Below are 16,951 nucleotides of genomic sequence, written 5' to 3'. Positions count from 1 at the left end.
AATGCTAAATTTAGAGGGAATATTTTGTTCATGAAGAGCAAAGTATTGCATTGTCTTAAAGTAGATTCCCACAAGGCTGGGTGTGGTGGTTCACGCCTGTAATCCCAACACTTTGGGAGGCCAAGGCGAGTGAATCACTTGAGGTCAGGAGTTTGAGACCAGCCTAGCCAATATGATGAAACCCCATCTCTATTAAAAATACAAAAATTAGCCAGGTATGGTGGTATGTACCTATAATCCCAGCTACTCGAAGGCTGAGACAGGAGAATCACTTGAACTTGGGAGGTGGAGGTTGCAGTGAGCTGAAATCATGCCGCTGCACTCCAGTCTGGGCGACAGAGCAGGACTCCATCTCAAGAAAAGAAAAAAATAAAGTGTATTCCCAGACTGCTCATAAGTTGCAATGGGGAAAATAGTAATTACACAATGGACAAACTGAATAACACCTGACCAAACAAAGTTAAGATTCCCAGTGAAGGGGATGGCCATCATGTGCCTCTGAAAAGGACACAGTCATTTATGTAGCATTCCAACCAAGAATGCATAGCCTGAATCTAATCAAGAGGAAACACCCAACAAACCCAAGATGAGAACTATTATATTTTATGTATTTATTTATTTTTGAGATAGGGTCTCACTTTGTTGCCCAGACTGGAGTGAGTGGTGCAATCATGGCTCACTATAGCTTCCAGCTCCTCGGCTCAAAGCAACCCTCCTACCTTAGCCTCCTAAGTAGCTGGGGCCAGAGATGTGTACCACCATATTTGGCTAAATTTTTTTCTTCCTTTTTTTTTTTTTTGAGACAGGGTCTCACTCTGTCGCCCAAGCTGCAGTGCAGTGTTTCAATCACGACTCACTGCAGCCTCAAACCTTCCCAGGCTCAGGTGATCTTCCCACCTCAGCCTCCTGAATGGCCGGGACTACAGCCACACACAACCATGCCCAGTTAACTTTTGTATTTTTTGTAGAGATGGGGTCTCACCATGTTGCCCAGGCTAGTCTCAAAGTCCTAGGCTCAAGTCATCCACCTACCTAGACTTTGCAAAGTGTTGGGATTAACATGTGAGCCACTGTGCCCAGGCCAGGATAACTGTTTCACATTTGTAGAGTCAGGGTCTTGCCAAGTTGCTCAGGCTGGTCTCAAACCCCTGGGCTCAAGCAATCCTCCTGCCTCAGCCTCCCAAAGTAATGGAATTATAGGCGTGAGTCACTGCATGTGGCATTTAATTTTTTTTTTTTTGAGACGGAGTCTTGCTCTGTCACCCAGGTTAGAGTGCAGTGGCACGATCTCGGCTCACTGCCAGTTCCACCTCCCGGGTTCACGCCATTCTCCTGCCTCAACCTCCCAAGTAGCTGGGACTACAGGCGCTCGCCACCACGCCCGGCTAATTTTTTGTATTTTTAGTAGAGACGGAGTTTCACCATATTAGCCAGGATGGTCTCGATCTTCTGACCTCGTGATTCACCGGACTCGGCCTCCCAAAGTGCTGGGATTATAGGCGTAAGCCACTGCATCCGGCCTCGTGAGCCACTGCGCCTGACCTAATATTTTTATACTTTAGAGATAGGGTCTCACTCTGTTGCCCAGGCTGGAGTGTAGTGGCACAATCACAGCTCCCTGTAATGTCAAACTCCTGGGCTCAAATGATCCTCCCACCTCAGCCTCTTACATAGCTGAGACTACAGGATCGTACCACCATACCTGGCTAATTTTTCATTTTTCGATTATTTTGTAGAGACAGTGTCTCACTATGTTTTCCAGGCTGGTTTCCAACTCCTGGCATCAACAGATCCTCCCACCTCAGCCTCCTACAGTGTTAGGATTACAAGCATGATAAGCCACTGTGCCCAGCCTATTTTTTTTTTATTTTTTATTTTCTCCAAGCCCAGGGTACAGAAGGAGGAACACTGTATTTTAAAAAGGAGGTCAGGCTGGGCATGGTGGCTCACGCCTGTAATCCCAGCACTTTGGGAGGCTAAGGTGGGTGGATCACCTGAGGTCAGGAGTTCCAGACCAGCCTGGCCAACATGGTGAAACCCCGTCTCTACTAAAAATACAAAAATTAGCCAGGCATGGTGGCAGGTGCCTGTAATCCCAGCTACTTGGGAGGCTGAGGCAGAGGAATTGCTTGAACCTGGGAGGCAGAGGTTGCAGTGAGCCGAGACTGTGCCATTACACTCCAGCGTGGGCAACAAGAGAGACGCTCCACTTCAAAAAAAAAAAAAAGGAGGTCAGTGCTGGACACAGTTGTTCATGCTTGTAATCCCAACACATTTGCAGGCAGAGGCAGGAGAACTGCTTGAGCCCAAGAGTTTGACACCAGCCTGGGTAACATAGTGAGAACCAATCTCTACAAAAACATTTTAAAAATTAGTCAAGTGGCCCAGTGTGGTGGCTCATGCCTGTAATCCCAGCACTCTGGGAGGCTGAGGCAGGCAGATCACCTGAGGTCAGGAGTTCGAGACCAGCCTGGTCAACATGGCAAAAACCTGTCTCTACTAAAAATACAAAAATTAGCCAGGCATGGTGGCGGGGGTGCCTGTAATCCCAGCTACTCTGGAGGCTAACGCAGGAGAATCGCTTGAACCCAGGAGGCGAAGGTTGCAGTGAGCCAAGTTTGTGCCACTGCATTCCAGCCTGGGCAACAAAAGCGAAACTCTGTCTCAAAAAAAAAAAAAAAAAAAAAAATCAGTCAGGCATGGTACTTGGGAGGCTGAGGGGAGAGGATTGATTGGTCCCAGGAGATCAAGGCTGCAGTGAGCTATGATCATGATCATGCCACTGTATTCCAGCTTAGGTGACAGAGTGAGAACCTATCCCTTAAAAAAAAAAAAAAAAAGAAAAAAGAGACATAAAAATACTTTTACATGCATATGACATTTCTGAATAGACACAAAGGAAAATGAGTAGTAAACACCTCTCGCAAGTGGGCCTGGGGCTTTCACTTTGTGCCTTTTAATCTATTTCATCTCTTGACAATAATATGTACAATTATTAATGGAAATTTAAAACATTTAAGAGTAATCTGCTCTCAGTATCTGTGGCTAAGGCAGAGGGGACAGAAAAGGCCTCCTGAAAACTAGGTTAGAGAGAAAAGCTCACTTACCTTAGGCAGGTCTAGAAACAGGTGATGGGTCGACTGCACCACGGGGCATGATCGGCAGACTTTACACTGAGGTTTCTGTGAAGGAAAATTCCAGAGGACAGATCAGGCCTGCAGGCCAGGGGAGTGGTCCAGGCAAGGGGAGGAGCAGAGAGGGATGAGCTCCTCAATCTTCCATCTAGTTTAGCTTCATGCTCACACCCCAAACTATGTGGCCTGCTCTAAACATCGAGACTCAAATCTTCTCAGTATAACTCCATTTGTTCCTCAGAGTTTCAGATCTCTGTCCCATCATACCAGAGTAGAAAAAGCGTTCTCTGAGCACAGGCTAGGTACAGAGCACTGCACTGTACTTGACTGCGTGAGGGGAGGAAGGAGTGACAAAGTAAAAACACAGCCCCTCTCTTTGAGGAAGCTACAAGTGAGGGAGAGATGACTTGTATAAGAAACAAGCGTGGGCCGGGCGCGGTGGCTCACGCCTGTAATCCCAGCACTTTGGGAGGCCGAGATAGGCGGATCACGAGGTCAGGAGATCAAGACCATCCTGGCTAACACGGTGAAACCCCGTCTCTACTAAAAAATACAAAAAACTAGCCGGGTGAGGTGGCGGGCGCCTGTAGTCCCAGCTACTCAGGAGGCTGAGGGAGGAGAATGGCGGGAACCCGGGAGGTGGAGCTTGCAGTGAGCCGAGATCCAGCCACAGCACTCCAGCCTGGGCAACAGAGCGAGACTCCATCTCAAAAGAATAAAAAAAAAAAAAAAAAAAAGAAAAGAAACAAGTGTGGGCCAGGCGCGATGGCTCAATCCTGTAATTCCAGCATTTTAGGAGGCCGAGGCGGGGGGATCATGAGGTCAAGAGATTGAGACCAGCCTGGCCAACATGGTGAAACCCCATCTCTACTAAAAATACAAAAATTAGCTGGGCGTGGTGGCATGCACCTGTAGTCCCAGCTACTCGGGACACTGAGGCAGGAGAATTGCTTGAACCTGAGAGACGGAGGTTGCAGTGAGCCAAGATCGTGCCACTGCATTCCAGCCTGGTGACAGAGCAGACTCCGTCTCAAAAAAAAGAAAAAGAAAAAGAAACAAGTGCGGCCAAGCACCATGGCTCAGGCCTGTAATTCCAACACTTTGGGAGGCTGAGGCAGGTGGAACACCTGAAGTCAGGAGTTCAAATCCAGCCTGGCCAGCACGGTGAAACCGCATCTCTACTAAAAATACAAAATTTAGCCAGGGTTGGTAGTGCATGCCTGTAATCCCAGTTACTCAGGAGGCTGAGGCAGGAGAATCGCTTGAACCTGGGTGGTGGAGGTTGCACTGAGCCACGATCGCGCCATTGCACTCCAGTCGGGGCAACAAGAGTAAAACTCTATCTCACAAAAAAAAAAAACAAAAAATAAACAAGTGTAGATCTTTACAGAGTAAATTTATTTGTGTGGCATAAACTGACTATATAAACATGGAAGGGTGATGGCTAATGGAGGTTGATCTGCCCGCCTCAGCCTCCCAAAGTGCTGGGATTATAGGCGTGAGCCACCGTGCCTGGCTTTTTTGTTGTTGCTTTTTTTTTTGAGACAGTCTCGCCCTGTCACCCAGGCTGGAGTGCAGTGACAGTTTCAGCTCACTGAAACCTCCACCTCCCAGGTTCAAGAGATTATCCTGCCTCAGCCTCCCTAGTAGCTGGCATTACAGGCACACACCACCACACCCAGCTAATTTTTGTATTTTTAGTAGAGGTGGGGTTTTGCCATGTTGGTCAGGCTGGTCTGAACTCCTGACCTCAGGTGATCCGCCCACCTCAGCCTCCCAAAGTCCTGGGATTACAAGTGTGAGCCACCACACCTGGCCCCAAGTGAGTTTTGATCTGAGTTTTTGAAGGTGAGAAATTATAATTCTCTCAGGACCTCTCTCCTGAACTCCATATGCCTAATATCCAACTGTCTACCTAACTTCTCTGCCTGGATATCTAACAGGCATCTCAAGCTTAACAAACCCAAACAGTATGGCTGCATCCCACCTGAAAGCCTGTTCTCCTCACTCAAGTTCACAGATGGTACTACCATCTACCCAGGCCAAAAACCTACAAGGAATCTTTTTCCTGACCATCCCAAATTCCAGTCTATCCAACTCCGTAGAGTTTACCTCCAAAAATATACCTCAAGTCTATTTTTTAATTTTCCATTTCTAGTGCTACTAACCTAGTGCAAGCCACCATCATCCCATTTCTGGGTTGTAGCCTTGTAGCCTCCAAATCCTTCTCCATACTTTTTTTTTTTTTTTTTTGGGAGGAGGGAGGACAGTCTTGCTCTGTCACCCAGGCTGGAATACAGTGGCAATCTTGGCTCACTGCAACCTCCGCCTCCCAGGTTCAAGAGATTCTCCTACCTCAGCCTCCCAAGTAGCTGGCATTACAAGTGTGTGCCACCATGGCCTGGATAATTTTTGTGTGTGGTTTTTTTTTTTTTTTTTTTTTTTTTAGATAGAGTCTTACTTTGTAACCCAGGCTGGAGTGCAGTGGCGCAATCTCGGCTCACTGCAACTTCTGCCTCCCAGGTTCAAGTGATTCTCAAGCCTCAGCCTCCCAAGAAGCGGGGATTACAGGGGTCCGCCACCACACCCAGATAATTTTTGTATTTTTTTAGTAGAGACGGGGTTTCACCATGTTGGCCAGGCTGGTCTTGAACTCCTGACCTCAAGTGATCTGCCCAACTCAGCCTCCCAAAGTGCTGGGATTACAGGCGTGAGCCACCGCACCTGGCCATTTTTGTATTTTTAGTAGAGACAGGGTTGCCATGTTACAGCCAGGCTGGTCTCGAACTCATGGCTTCAAGTGATCCACCCGGCCTGGCCTCCCAAATTGCTGGCATTATAGGTATGAGCCACCATGCCCAGCCTCTTCAACATTCTTTCTTACTTCCCTGCCATCCATTTTCCACAAAGCAACTTGTCATTCAACCAGAATAAAATCTAAATTCCCACAATGGCTTCATAGGCCCTGGTGATCTGGCCCCTGCCTGACTCCCACCTCATCTCAGTCTACCCTCCTCCTCACTCACTGTGTTACTGCTACACTGGCCTTGCCAATTCTGCCTTTTCAGCTCTTAGCTGCCTCATGGCCTTTGCATTTCCTAGTCCTTCTGCTTAGAACATCCTTAATCTCTTATTGCCTGGCTTGCTCCTAATTCTTTGGTTAAACTCTCAGTTCAAATGTTACTGCCTGTGAAAGGCCTTCCCTATCTACCTAAATTAAATATTCCCCCAGAAGTCACTCTCTATCACATTTTCCTGGCAGTTTATTCTATATCATTTCCTTATTTAGTGTTGGTCTCCTAACCATACTAAATAAAAGTCTGTCTTGTACATTGCTATATCCCCAGCACCCAGAATTGTAACTGGCCTATTCTAAGGACTCAAAAAATGTATGTTGAATAAATGAATGAAGAAATAAATTAACAAATGGCTAGAAGAGAAGGTATTTATGGAAGAGAGAAGGGTCTAAACAAATGTAGATCAGGTGGTGTGATGCAAGACCAAAGGTTGGGAAATAGAAACTCAACTTGTCGGCCGGGCGCGGTGACTCAAGCCTGTAATCCCAGCACTTTGGGAGGCCGAGACGGGCGGATCACGAAGTCAGGAGATCGAGACCATCCTGGCTAATACGGTGAAACCCCGTCTCTACTAAAAAATACAAAAAAAAAAAAAAACTAGCCGGGCGAGGTGGCAGCGCCTGTAGTCCCAGCTACTCAGGAGGCTGAGGCAGGAGAATGGCGTGAACCCGGGAGGCGGAGCTTGCAGTGAGCTGAGATTGCACCACTGCACTCCAGCCCAGGCGACAGAGCGAGACTCCGTCTCAAAAAAAAAAATAAAAAAAAGAAACTCAACTTGTCCATTTCTTAGCACAGTGCTCAGCACATAGTAAGTGCTCAGGGGGTATTTTTCTTTCTTTTTTTTTTTTTTCTGAGGCGGAGTCTCGCTGTCACCCAGGCTGGAGTGTAGTGGTGCAATCTCTGCTCACTGCAAGCTCCGCCGCCCGGGTTCAGGCCATTCTCCTGCCTCAGCCTCCTGAGTAGCTGGAACTACAGGGGCCCGCCACCACGCCCGGCTAATTTTTTTGTATTTTTAGTAGACACGGGATTTCACCGTGTTAGCCAGGATGGTCTCGATCTCCTGACCTCGTGATCCACCCGCCTCGGCCTCCCAAAGTGCTGGGATTACAGGCGTGAGCCACCGCGCCTGGCCTAGGGGGTATTTTTCAAATGAACTAAATGATGAGTTGCTGAGATGGGGCAGAAAGGGCCACTGGTTAAAGGTCTAGAATGCTAAAATAAAAATCCTAAATGGGACAAGAAGGGAGTCCCTTAAGAATAAGGACTGTCTACTTTCGGGCTCCCATGGAGACCCTCCTCTCACCTTAAGCTCGACAGCATTGATGAGCTTGCCACACTTGTCACACTGGTCACCCCGAGCCTCCTCATAGCCACAGAAGGGACACACACCCTCCACGAAGCGGTCGGCCAGGAAGCGAGCACAGTGCTCACACCGCAGTTGCTCCACAGTATCTTGCAGCACAAAACCTCGTGTCAGCAACCGCTGGAAAATGTCCTGGGTAATTCTGGTGAGGCAGGCCAGGAATCAGGAAGAGATAGTCAGAAGATGTGGTGCACCCCTTCTTCCTGCCACTCCAACTAGGGACCCAAACTCAGTGACAAAGAAATCGGGCAGAAGGCTCCTCAAGGAAAAGGCCATCTATTCATCTTTTGAGAGTTTTACTGGACGAGCCCAGATCCCTCACACATATTCCCCAACTGCCCACACAGTCTCTCCCCTCAACATTTTAGAATTTACTTTTGTTGAATACAGATTTATCTCTTTTGTATTTTTCATTAACAAAAATCTCCAATAGGATAGGACTGTCTGTTCTTTAACATATCCTAAAAATTAAATCAGTCCAAGTGCTAAACTAAACTGCATAGCACTATCAGTTGGCGGCCTGTCTACTATGCAAAGTTTTGGGGGTTTTTTGTTTGTTTTGAGACGGAGTCTTGCTCTGTTGCCCAGGCTGGAGTGCAGTGGCGCGATCTCAGCTCACTGCAACCTCCGCCTCCTGGGTTCAAGCAATTCTCTGCCTCAGCCTCCCGAGTATCTGGGATTACAGGTACCTACCACCAGGCCTGGCTAACTTTTGTATTATTAGTAGAGACAGGGTTTCACCATCTTGGCCAGGCTGGTCTTGAACTCCTGACCTCGTGATCTACCTGCCTCCTCCTCCCAAAGTGCTGAGATTACAGGCGTGAGCCACCGCACCCAGCTCTTTTTTTTTTTTGAGACAGAGTCTCGCTCTGTCACCAAGGCTTGAGTGCAGTGGCACTATCTCGGCTCACTGTAAGCTCCACCTCCCGGGTTCACACCATTCTCCTGCCTCAGCCTCTGGAGTAGCTGGGACTACAGGTGCCGGCCACCACGCCCAGTTTTTTTTGTTATTTTTTTTTTGTATTTTTAGTAGAGACGGGGTTTCACCATGTTAGCCAGGATGGTCTTGATCTCCTGACCTCATGATCCACCCGCCTCTACCTCCCAAAGTCTGGGATTATAGGCGTGAGCCACCACGCCCAGCCCCAGCCTTTTTTCCTTTTTTTGAGACAGAGTTTTGCTCTTGTTGCCCAGGCTGGAGTGCAATGGCATGATCTTGGCTCACCGCAACCTCTGCCGCCTGGGTTCAAGAGATTCTTCTGCCTCAGCTTTCCAAGTAGCTGGGTTGATAGGCATGAGCCACCACACGCAGATAATTTTTGTATTTTTAGTAGAGATGGGGTTTCTCCATGTTGGTCAGGCTGGTCTCGAACTCCTGACCTCAGGTGATCCGCCCGCCTCGGCCTCCCGAAGTGCTGGGATTACAGGTGTGAGCCACCGCACCCGGCTATGCAAACTTTTTATAAAGATGAGTATTAGGCAAAGGAAGAATGAGTTTATGTGTTATAAATGCATACAGGAGTGGGAAGAAGTATCTTAGACTCCAGGACAGCCAGACAGGAAGGGAGGCACCAGAGGGAAGACAGTTCCCATGAGCCTGCGTCTGGTCTCTTGCCTCCCTCAGCTGCTCCTTCAGTCCCTGGTCAGGCTTCTAAACACACCGTCTTTCCCCAAAAAGGCCTGGACAACTGCCCAGGGTGATATTGAGATCCTAAGTTTAGGAGTGCCCAGACAGTCACCCGGGTTCCTTCTGTCTCCAAGATACTCTCACTGTTCCCAGTCCCGGCCTTCAAGCCCCATTTCTGCCTCATTAGAGGAAACTTACTTGGTCTGCTGTGGAGTGGTGGTGCGACCAAAAGTATCAAATGAAATGTTAAACCAGCGGTAGATGTCAGCATGGATGATGTGGTACTTGTCGCAGATCTCCTGGGGGGTTAGTCCCTCCTCCATAGCTTTGGTCTCTGTCGCTGTACCATACTCATCTGTCCCACATAGATAGAGGGTGTTCCACTGGCGGAGGCGAGAGTACCTGCAAGGGAATATGGTGACTGCTAGGGGGCCCTGCCTCAGTGCTCCCTTGTCCTTGGGATCTCACCAGCCCCACCCTTGAGGCATCCTATTCCCCTGGGACCCGCCCTTCCCTTAGGAGGTCTCTCCCCCAGCAGCAGGCTCCACCTGGCAAAGACATCGGCACTGAGCACGCAACCAATGATGTTCCCAAGGTGGGGGACGTTGTTGACGTAAGGGAGGGCACTGGTGATGAGCACATTCCTTTCCCCAGTCACAGGCAACCTAGTAAAGAGGAAGAGAACAGTGCATGGGGGGATGTGAGGGTCAAGAGGGACCCAAAGTGCACAGAACACCCAGACACAGATTTGTTCTGTCGTGTGTTCATGTACACTCGAAGTCTTTCTGCACACGAACCCACAGGACCACAGATCTTAGGTCCCCCGGGGACCCTAAGATCCCTTATAGCTGCAAATATAGGGCGCTGCCACAGTGAGGAAGTCTCCTATACTATGAAGGAGCCTTGTTCCAACACCAATTTCTGCCCTTTTACTATCATGACTGCTTTTCTATTACCTCATTCTCAGGCTCAAACTCTCCCTAGACTCTTTCTAATCATCATCCTCTCACCACTCCCAAGAATACTTTCCCAGCGCTGGCTTCTCCTCTTCTTTCCAGGTGCTATGTTACTATCATCTCTAGTCACTATCTGAAATCCGAAGAGCTCACCCCTCTAGACACAACCCTTAACAAGTCCTTTTGTACCAACTCTCTAACTCATGTCTGTCACTTCCTCATGGCCTAACTCAAACCAGCAGGCACCAGTTTTGCCTTCACTGTCACCCTCTCCTCCCCACTTTTCCAGGATAATTGCTGGTCATGCCATTCAACCTGCTGTCTGAAGGCACTCAATTCAGTATTCCTTTTCAAGTTTCATCATCCTTGACATCTGAGCTGTACATATCCTGTATCGACATCCCCTCTTTAGCACTGACACTACACTAAGGCTCCTGTCATCTTTCCAACCATTCTTAGCCTACAGTCACTGGCTCCCCGATTCCCTCACATTAACCTCAACCCTTCTTCCCAGCTGCTGCTACATATCCCAATAGATGGACCAAATACTTCCTAGAACATTTTACAGCTTATTGCCATAAAACACATTTCACTAATTTCTTGTGCATCCATCACCCTTTCTCCCCATAACTGAGTATCGTAACTTTCTCTGAAATCCAGCTTAGAAATCACCTCCTCCAAGAAAACCTTCCTTCACTGACGGCCATCTTCCCACACAGTCTTTTTTGTATCCCAAGCCCCTAACTACTTTGTACCATATTGAGTACTGCTCCTTTCGTGTTACACTGTCACTTCTCTCTCAGAATGAGTGTGCTTACTGCTGTGGCAAATATGGAGGCGAACATGCCCTAGGTTCTGCTTCCAAGAGTATTACATTCTATTATGTAACTGCTGACTGGGATCAGTGTAATGAAGAGGTGCAAAGTGCCAAAGAAGATCAAAGGAAGGCAAGCACTCTAGCCCAACACAGCTTAGTCTGCCCATAGGATCTTCAATGCCAATTATCTCCTCCTCCGCTTATGCCTGAGAAAGGTTATCTTTTTTTTTTTTTTTTTTTTTTTTTAAGAGACAGAGTCTCCCTCTGTCACCTAGAGGGCAGTGGCACAACACAGCACACTGTAATCTTGAACTCCTGGGCTCAAAATGATCGTTCCATCTCAGCCTCCCAAGTAGCTGGAACTTCAGGCATGCATCACCGTGCCTGGATAATTTTTAAATTTTTTTGGAAGAGATGCAGTCTATGTTGCCAGGACTGGTCTCGAACTCCTGGGCTCAAGTGATCCTCCTGCCTCAGCCTCCCAAAGTGCTGGGATTTCAGGCATGAGCGATGGCAGTGCTTCCTATTCTATATGAGCCTTGGAAGTGCTTAGTATTGGCCGGACGAAGTGGCTCATGCCTGTAATCCCAGCACTTTGGGAGGCTGAGGCGGGCAGATCACGAGGTCAGGAGTTCAAGACCAGCCTGGCCAACATGGTAAAACCCCATCTCTACTAAAAAAGTACAAAAATTAGCCGGGTGTGGTGGCACATGCCGGTAATCCCAGCTACTCGGGGGGGCTGAGACAGGAGAATGGCTTGAACCCGGAAGGCAGAGGTTGCGGTGAGCCAAGATTGTGTCGAGCCAAGATTGCGTCACTCACTCCATCCTAGTGAGACTTGGTTTCAAAAAAAAAAAAGAGGCCAGGCGCGGTGGCTCAAGCCTGTAATCCCAGCACTTTGGGAGGCCAAGACGGGCGGATCACGAGGTCAGGAGATCGAGACCATCCTGGCTAACACGGTGAAACCCCGTCTCTACTAAAAAACACAAAACACTAGCCAGGTGAGGTGGCGGGCGCCTGTAGTCCCAGCTACTCAGGAGCCTGAGGCAGGAGAATGGCGTAAACCCGGGAGGCGGAGCTTGCAGTGAGCTGAGATCCGGCCACTGCACTCCAGCCTGGGTGACAGAGCGAGACTCCGTCTCAAAAAAAAAAAAAAAAAGGCCGGGCGCGGTGGCTCAAGCCTGTAATCCCAGCACTTTGGGAGGCCGAGGCGGGTGGATCACGAGGTCAGGAGATCGAGACCATCCTGGCTAACATGGTGAAACCTCGTCTCTACTAAAAATACAAAAAACTAGCCGGGCGTGGTGGTGGGCGCCTGTAGTCCCAGCTACTCGGAGGCTGAGGCGGGAGAATGGCGTGAACCCGGGAGGTAGAGCTTGCAGTGAGCCGAGATCGCGCCACTGCACTCCAGCCTGGGCGACAGAGCGAGACCCCGTCTCAAAAAAAAAAAAAAAAAAAAAAAAAGAAAGTGCTTAGTATTGCCAGGCGTGGTGGCTCACGCCTGTAATCCCAGCACTTTGGGAGGCCGAGATGGGTGGATCATGAGGTCAGTTCAAGACCAGCCTAGCCAACATAGTGAAACCCTGTCTCTACTAAAAATACAAAAAATTAGCCAGGCATGGTGGCAGGCACCTGTAATCCCAGCTACTCAGGAGGCTGAGACAGAAGAATCACTTGAACCCGGGAGGCGGAGGTTGCAGTGAGCCAAGATCGTGCCATTGCACCCCAGCCTGGGCAACAGTGCGAGACTCCGTCTCAAAAACAAAAACAAAAACAAAACAGTAAGTGCTTAGCATTAAACTGAATCCATAATATATGCTCAATATATACTTAAAAAAAGCAAAACAGAAGGCCCGGCGCAGTGGCTCACGCCTGTAATCCCAGCACTTTGGGAGGCCGAGGCGGGCGGATCACAAGGTCAGATCAAGACCATCCTGGCTAACACGGTGAAACCCTGTCTCTACTAAAAATTTTTAAAAAATTAGGTGGGCTGGTGGCGGGCGCCTGTAGTACCAGCTACTCGGGAGGCTGAGGCAGGAGAAAGGTGTGAACCCAGGAGGCGGAGCTTGCAGTGAGCCAAGACTGCACCACTGCACTCCAGCCTGGGCGACACAGCAAGACTCCATCTCAAAAAAAACAAGCAAAACAAGGATGGACTTTCATAAATTCATTCAAATTTTATCAATATCTACAGAACACTTGGCCCTGTGCTAGCAAGTGAGCCCCATAAAAGAGACATCTCTACTTTCAATGAGCTTACAAATTAGTGAAGAAACAGACATGTAATGTGACAATTACAACATAATATGACAATGGGACCTCCCAGAAATTGAAGCACTTAGGACTGTCTCATACTCTATAGAGAATGAAAAGCCAGAACTCCTCTCTGCAAGAAGAGTTGTGCATCAGGCAGGTAAGATGCTGGCATTCCAGGGAGAAGGAAAAGTATTCACGAAGGCACAGAGGTGAGAGACAATGGCATGATGCCAGCCCCACCTCCCTCTCAAAACTCATTTTGACCCATGTGCCCCGACTGACCAGCCTGCCACCACTGTCCTTTTAGGAATTCCTTAAGAGGCAAACCCTCTTGCTCCTCAGGTGTTTGCATATTAGGTTTCCTCTCTCTGAAAACACCCTCTCTCCACTCTTACTCTTGCCTAACTAGCCCCTGCTTATCTTGCAAGTCTCAAATTTGTTTTAAGTGTTTTTTGTGGGTGTGTGTGAAATGAAGTTGCACTCTGTTACCCAGGCTGGAGTGCAGTGGCGCCATCTTGGCTCACTGCAACCTCCGCCGCCCAGGTTCAAGCAATTCTCCAGCCTCAGCCTCCTGAGTAGCAGGGATTACAGGCACAAGCCACCATGCCCAGCTAATTTTTGCGTATTTAGTAGAGACGGGGTTTCGCCATGTTAGCCAGGGCTGGTCTCGAACTGCTGATTTCAGGTGATCTGCCGCCTTGACCTCCCAAAGTGCTAGGATTACAGGCATGAGCCACCACACCCGGCCATTTTAAGTCTTTACTCAATATTTTAGAGAGGCCTCTAAATTAGTCACCTCTGATACTTCCTCTCATATCAACCTTTTCTTTTCCTTCATTGAACTTTTTTTTTTTTTTTTTGAGACAGAGCCTTGCTCTGTAGCCCAGGCTGGAGTGGCATGATCTTGGCTCACTGCAACCTCCGCCTCCCAGGTTCAAGCAATTCTCCTGCCTCACCTTCCCGAGTAGCTGGGACTACAGGTGCTAGCTGGGACTACAACTGGCTAATTTTTATATTTTTAGTAGAGGCAGGGTTTCACCATGTTGGCCGGGCTGGTCTTGAACTCCTGACTTCAAATGATCCAGCCACCTCAGCCTCCCAAAGTGCTAGAATAACAGGCATAAGCCACTGCGCCCGGCCTGGACTTTTCAAAATGTATAATTCTACATTTGTGCGATAGTTTTTAAAATACCTCTCTATCCTACCAGACAGAAAGTCCCATGACAGCAGAGATCCTGTCTGTCTTGTTCCCCTCAGTATACCCAGCTCCTAGCATGCAGGGACTGGCAAGGAGTCAACACTCAAATCTTTATTGAATGGCAACATACTCAGAACTATAAATAATTTCATTTTGATGGAAAAATCTGCATATGTATAAATATTATCTTAGTGTAGCAGGAGAGGGACAAAATATGTTACTGAGCCTGCAGTCAGGGGCCTTGTGAATTACACAAAGGAACCCTCAATAGAATTCTAAAGAGGATGGCCGGGCGCGGTGGCTCACGCCTGTAATCCCAGCACTTTGGGAGGCCGAGGCGGGCGGATCACAAGGTCAGGAGATCGAGACCACGGTGAAACCCTGTCTCTACTAAAAATTACAAAAAATTAGCCGGGCGCGGTTGTGGGCGCCTGTAGTCCCAGCTACTCGGGAGGCTGAGGCAGGAGAATGGCGTGAACCCGGGAGGCGGAGCTTGCAGTGAGCCGAGATCGCGCCACTGCACTCCAGCCTGGGCTGGGTGACAGAGCGAGACTCCGTCTCAAAAAAAAAAAAAAAAAAAAAGAGGAGTGATAATAGTCTGTGCAGTTTTAAGCAGTCACTCTGGAGCAGTGTGGAGTACAGAGTGGCAGGGAAAGAGGGTAAGAGATGACAAGGTTTGCTAGTATCTGTGTAGTGACAGTGATAATACAGAGAAGGGGTGGATTCAAGGACTACTTAAGAGTTAGAATCAATGACTTGGTAAGGGAATGAATAATACAGCTAGGGAGAAAGGAAGAAGTCTAGATAACACCAAGATTCCTGGCTTGAATTTTTAGGTGGAAGGTGGAGGCTGTTCAACAAAGGCAGGTGAATGAATAAAAGGGCAGTTGGCAGGGAAGATAACAGGTTTGGTTTTGGACATGTTGAATTTGAGATGCCTGTGGAGGTAAAGGAATCTAGGATGGTATGGCAAATGTGTCTGGAGTTCAGAATACAGATCTGGACTAGAAAAATAGATTTAGCTCCATCAGTGGGTTAAAAAGTAGCTAAAAACATGGGTGCAGGGCCAGCACGGTGGCTCACGTCTGTAATCCCAGCACTTTGGGAGGCTGAGGCTGGTGGATCATCTGAGGTCAGGAGTTCAAGACCAGCCTATCTGGGCAACATGGTGAAACCTTGTCTCTACAAAAAATTAGCCAGGCATGGTGGTGCACACCTATAATCCCAGCTACTTGGGAGGCTGAGGCAGGAGACTCGCTTGAACCCAGGAGGCAGAGGTTGTAGTGAGCCGCCGAGATCATGCCAATGCATTCCAGGCTGGGCAACAAGAGCAAAATTCCATCTCAAAAAAAAAAAAAAAAAAAAAAGAGGAAAGAAAAGAAAAACATGGATGCAGATGGGACAGATAGAGTGTCCAAAATGATAAGCTAAGAGAAAATGTAAAAAAAAAAAAGAGATTAAGAATTAAAAGGAGAGAATGAAAAACTTAAGAGAGATCAGCACACGGGACCTACCAGGCAGGTTCTGGCTCTATCAACAATTTCCACTACAAAATCAAGCCCCACTCACATGTGCCATGTCTACTCACACTGGATTCTGCTGGGGCCGCAGTGGGGGCAAACTTTCTAGGCCCTTCTCCCAGGCAGTAACAGCCATAGCAATCTCCTCCTCAGATAGGGTAGCCAGCTCCTCCTCCTATGAAGAGTGGAGAGAATCCCTTACCAGGTGGGGGAGGCCCACAGGGTAAAGAAACTTTCTGCTTGCCACTACCTGAAAAAGTTGGTGGCCATGCTCAAAGTCCATCTCCTAGCCACCTCCCACCTGAGGCCCTGTTCCAAACCTCAGGCTCATTGGTGACAGCCCTTCCCTCAGCAGGGCTGGGCTGGGGCTGCTTTTGGAGGTAAGGCCGGAGAGCCAGGACACCTTGCTGTTTCAGTACAGTCTCTGCAGCTCGCTGACATGGCTCCTGAGTACTCAGTGTCTGGAACCAGCTGTGCAGGGCACTCAGCTCCTCTGTGGGTATGGGAGAAAAGAAAATCAGCAAACATAAGGACCTGGTAGGCAGGAGCAGGCCTCTTCCCCCTTCTTTGTGAGGTTTCTCCAGTTGCTTTCCCCAGTTCCCTCAGCCATCTCCTGCTATAGTTACCCAGTCTAGCTGCACCTTGAAGGGAGTTCTCAGTATTCTACTGCCCATTCTATAACCCACCTACACCAAGCTCCTAGGGTTGGAGTGATATGCACAGTTCTCACCAGGGAGGTAGGCAGGATCTTGCAGTAATGGGTATAGGGCTCCCCACAAAACAATGTCGGCTAGAGATTCTGTCTCCTTTGTTGGGGATAGAAAAGGAAAATGTACACAAATGAGACACTCAGTTTCTTCCCAATGGTAATATCTAACATTTCCTGAGCACTTACTGTGTGTCAAGCACTGTATTAAGCACTTTATATTATCTCACTTAATCCTCACAATAACTTACTGAGGTAGGTACTAATATTACCCCTATTTCACAACTGAAAAAAAAA

The 16,951-nt window shown here is 48.4% G+C and overlaps 1 protein-coding gene across 10 annotated transcripts in view; it reads right to left on the bottom strand.

Annotated features, from left to right (window-relative positions):
- The window catches only part of MARS1 (methionyl-tRNA synthetase 1), a 26,965-nt gene that overhangs the window by 8,357 nt on the left and 1,657 nt on the right, over positions 1 to 16,951 (bottom strand). For all 10 annotated transcript variants that reach the window (XR_012420380.1, XR_010579466.2, XR_012420384.1 and 7 more), the window contains 7 exons: positions 16,679 to 16,754; positions 16,269 to 16,441; positions 16,017 to 16,123; positions 9,750 to 9,866; positions 9,400 to 9,603; positions 7,515 to 7,716; positions 3,108 to 3,182 (listed from right to left, as the gene is read on the bottom strand). Coding sequence is in view for 5 of the 10 variants with exons in the window: in XM_005571335.4 (XP_005571392.3) it covers positions 3,108 to 3,182; positions 7,515 to 7,716; positions 9,400 to 9,603; positions 9,750 to 9,866; positions 16,017 to 16,123; positions 16,269 to 16,441; positions 16,679 to 16,754 (954 nt within the window). In the remaining 5 variants the exon portion in view is untranslated. The remainder of the gene's footprint in view (positions 1 to 3,107; positions 3,183 to 7,514; positions 7,717 to 9,399; positions 9,604 to 9,749; positions 9,867 to 16,016; positions 16,124 to 16,268; positions 16,442 to 16,678; positions 16,755 to 16,951) is intronic.

This window comes from Macaca fascicularis, chromosome 11, assembly GCF_037993035.2.
Source record: "Macaca fascicularis isolate 582-1 chromosome 11, T2T-MFA8v1.1".
Lineage (NCBI taxonomy): Eukaryota > Metazoa > Chordata > Mammalia > Primates > Cercopithecidae > Macaca > Macaca fascicularis.
Note: the sequence above shows the minus strand (reverse complement) of the source record. Positions and strands in the feature narration are given on the sequence as shown.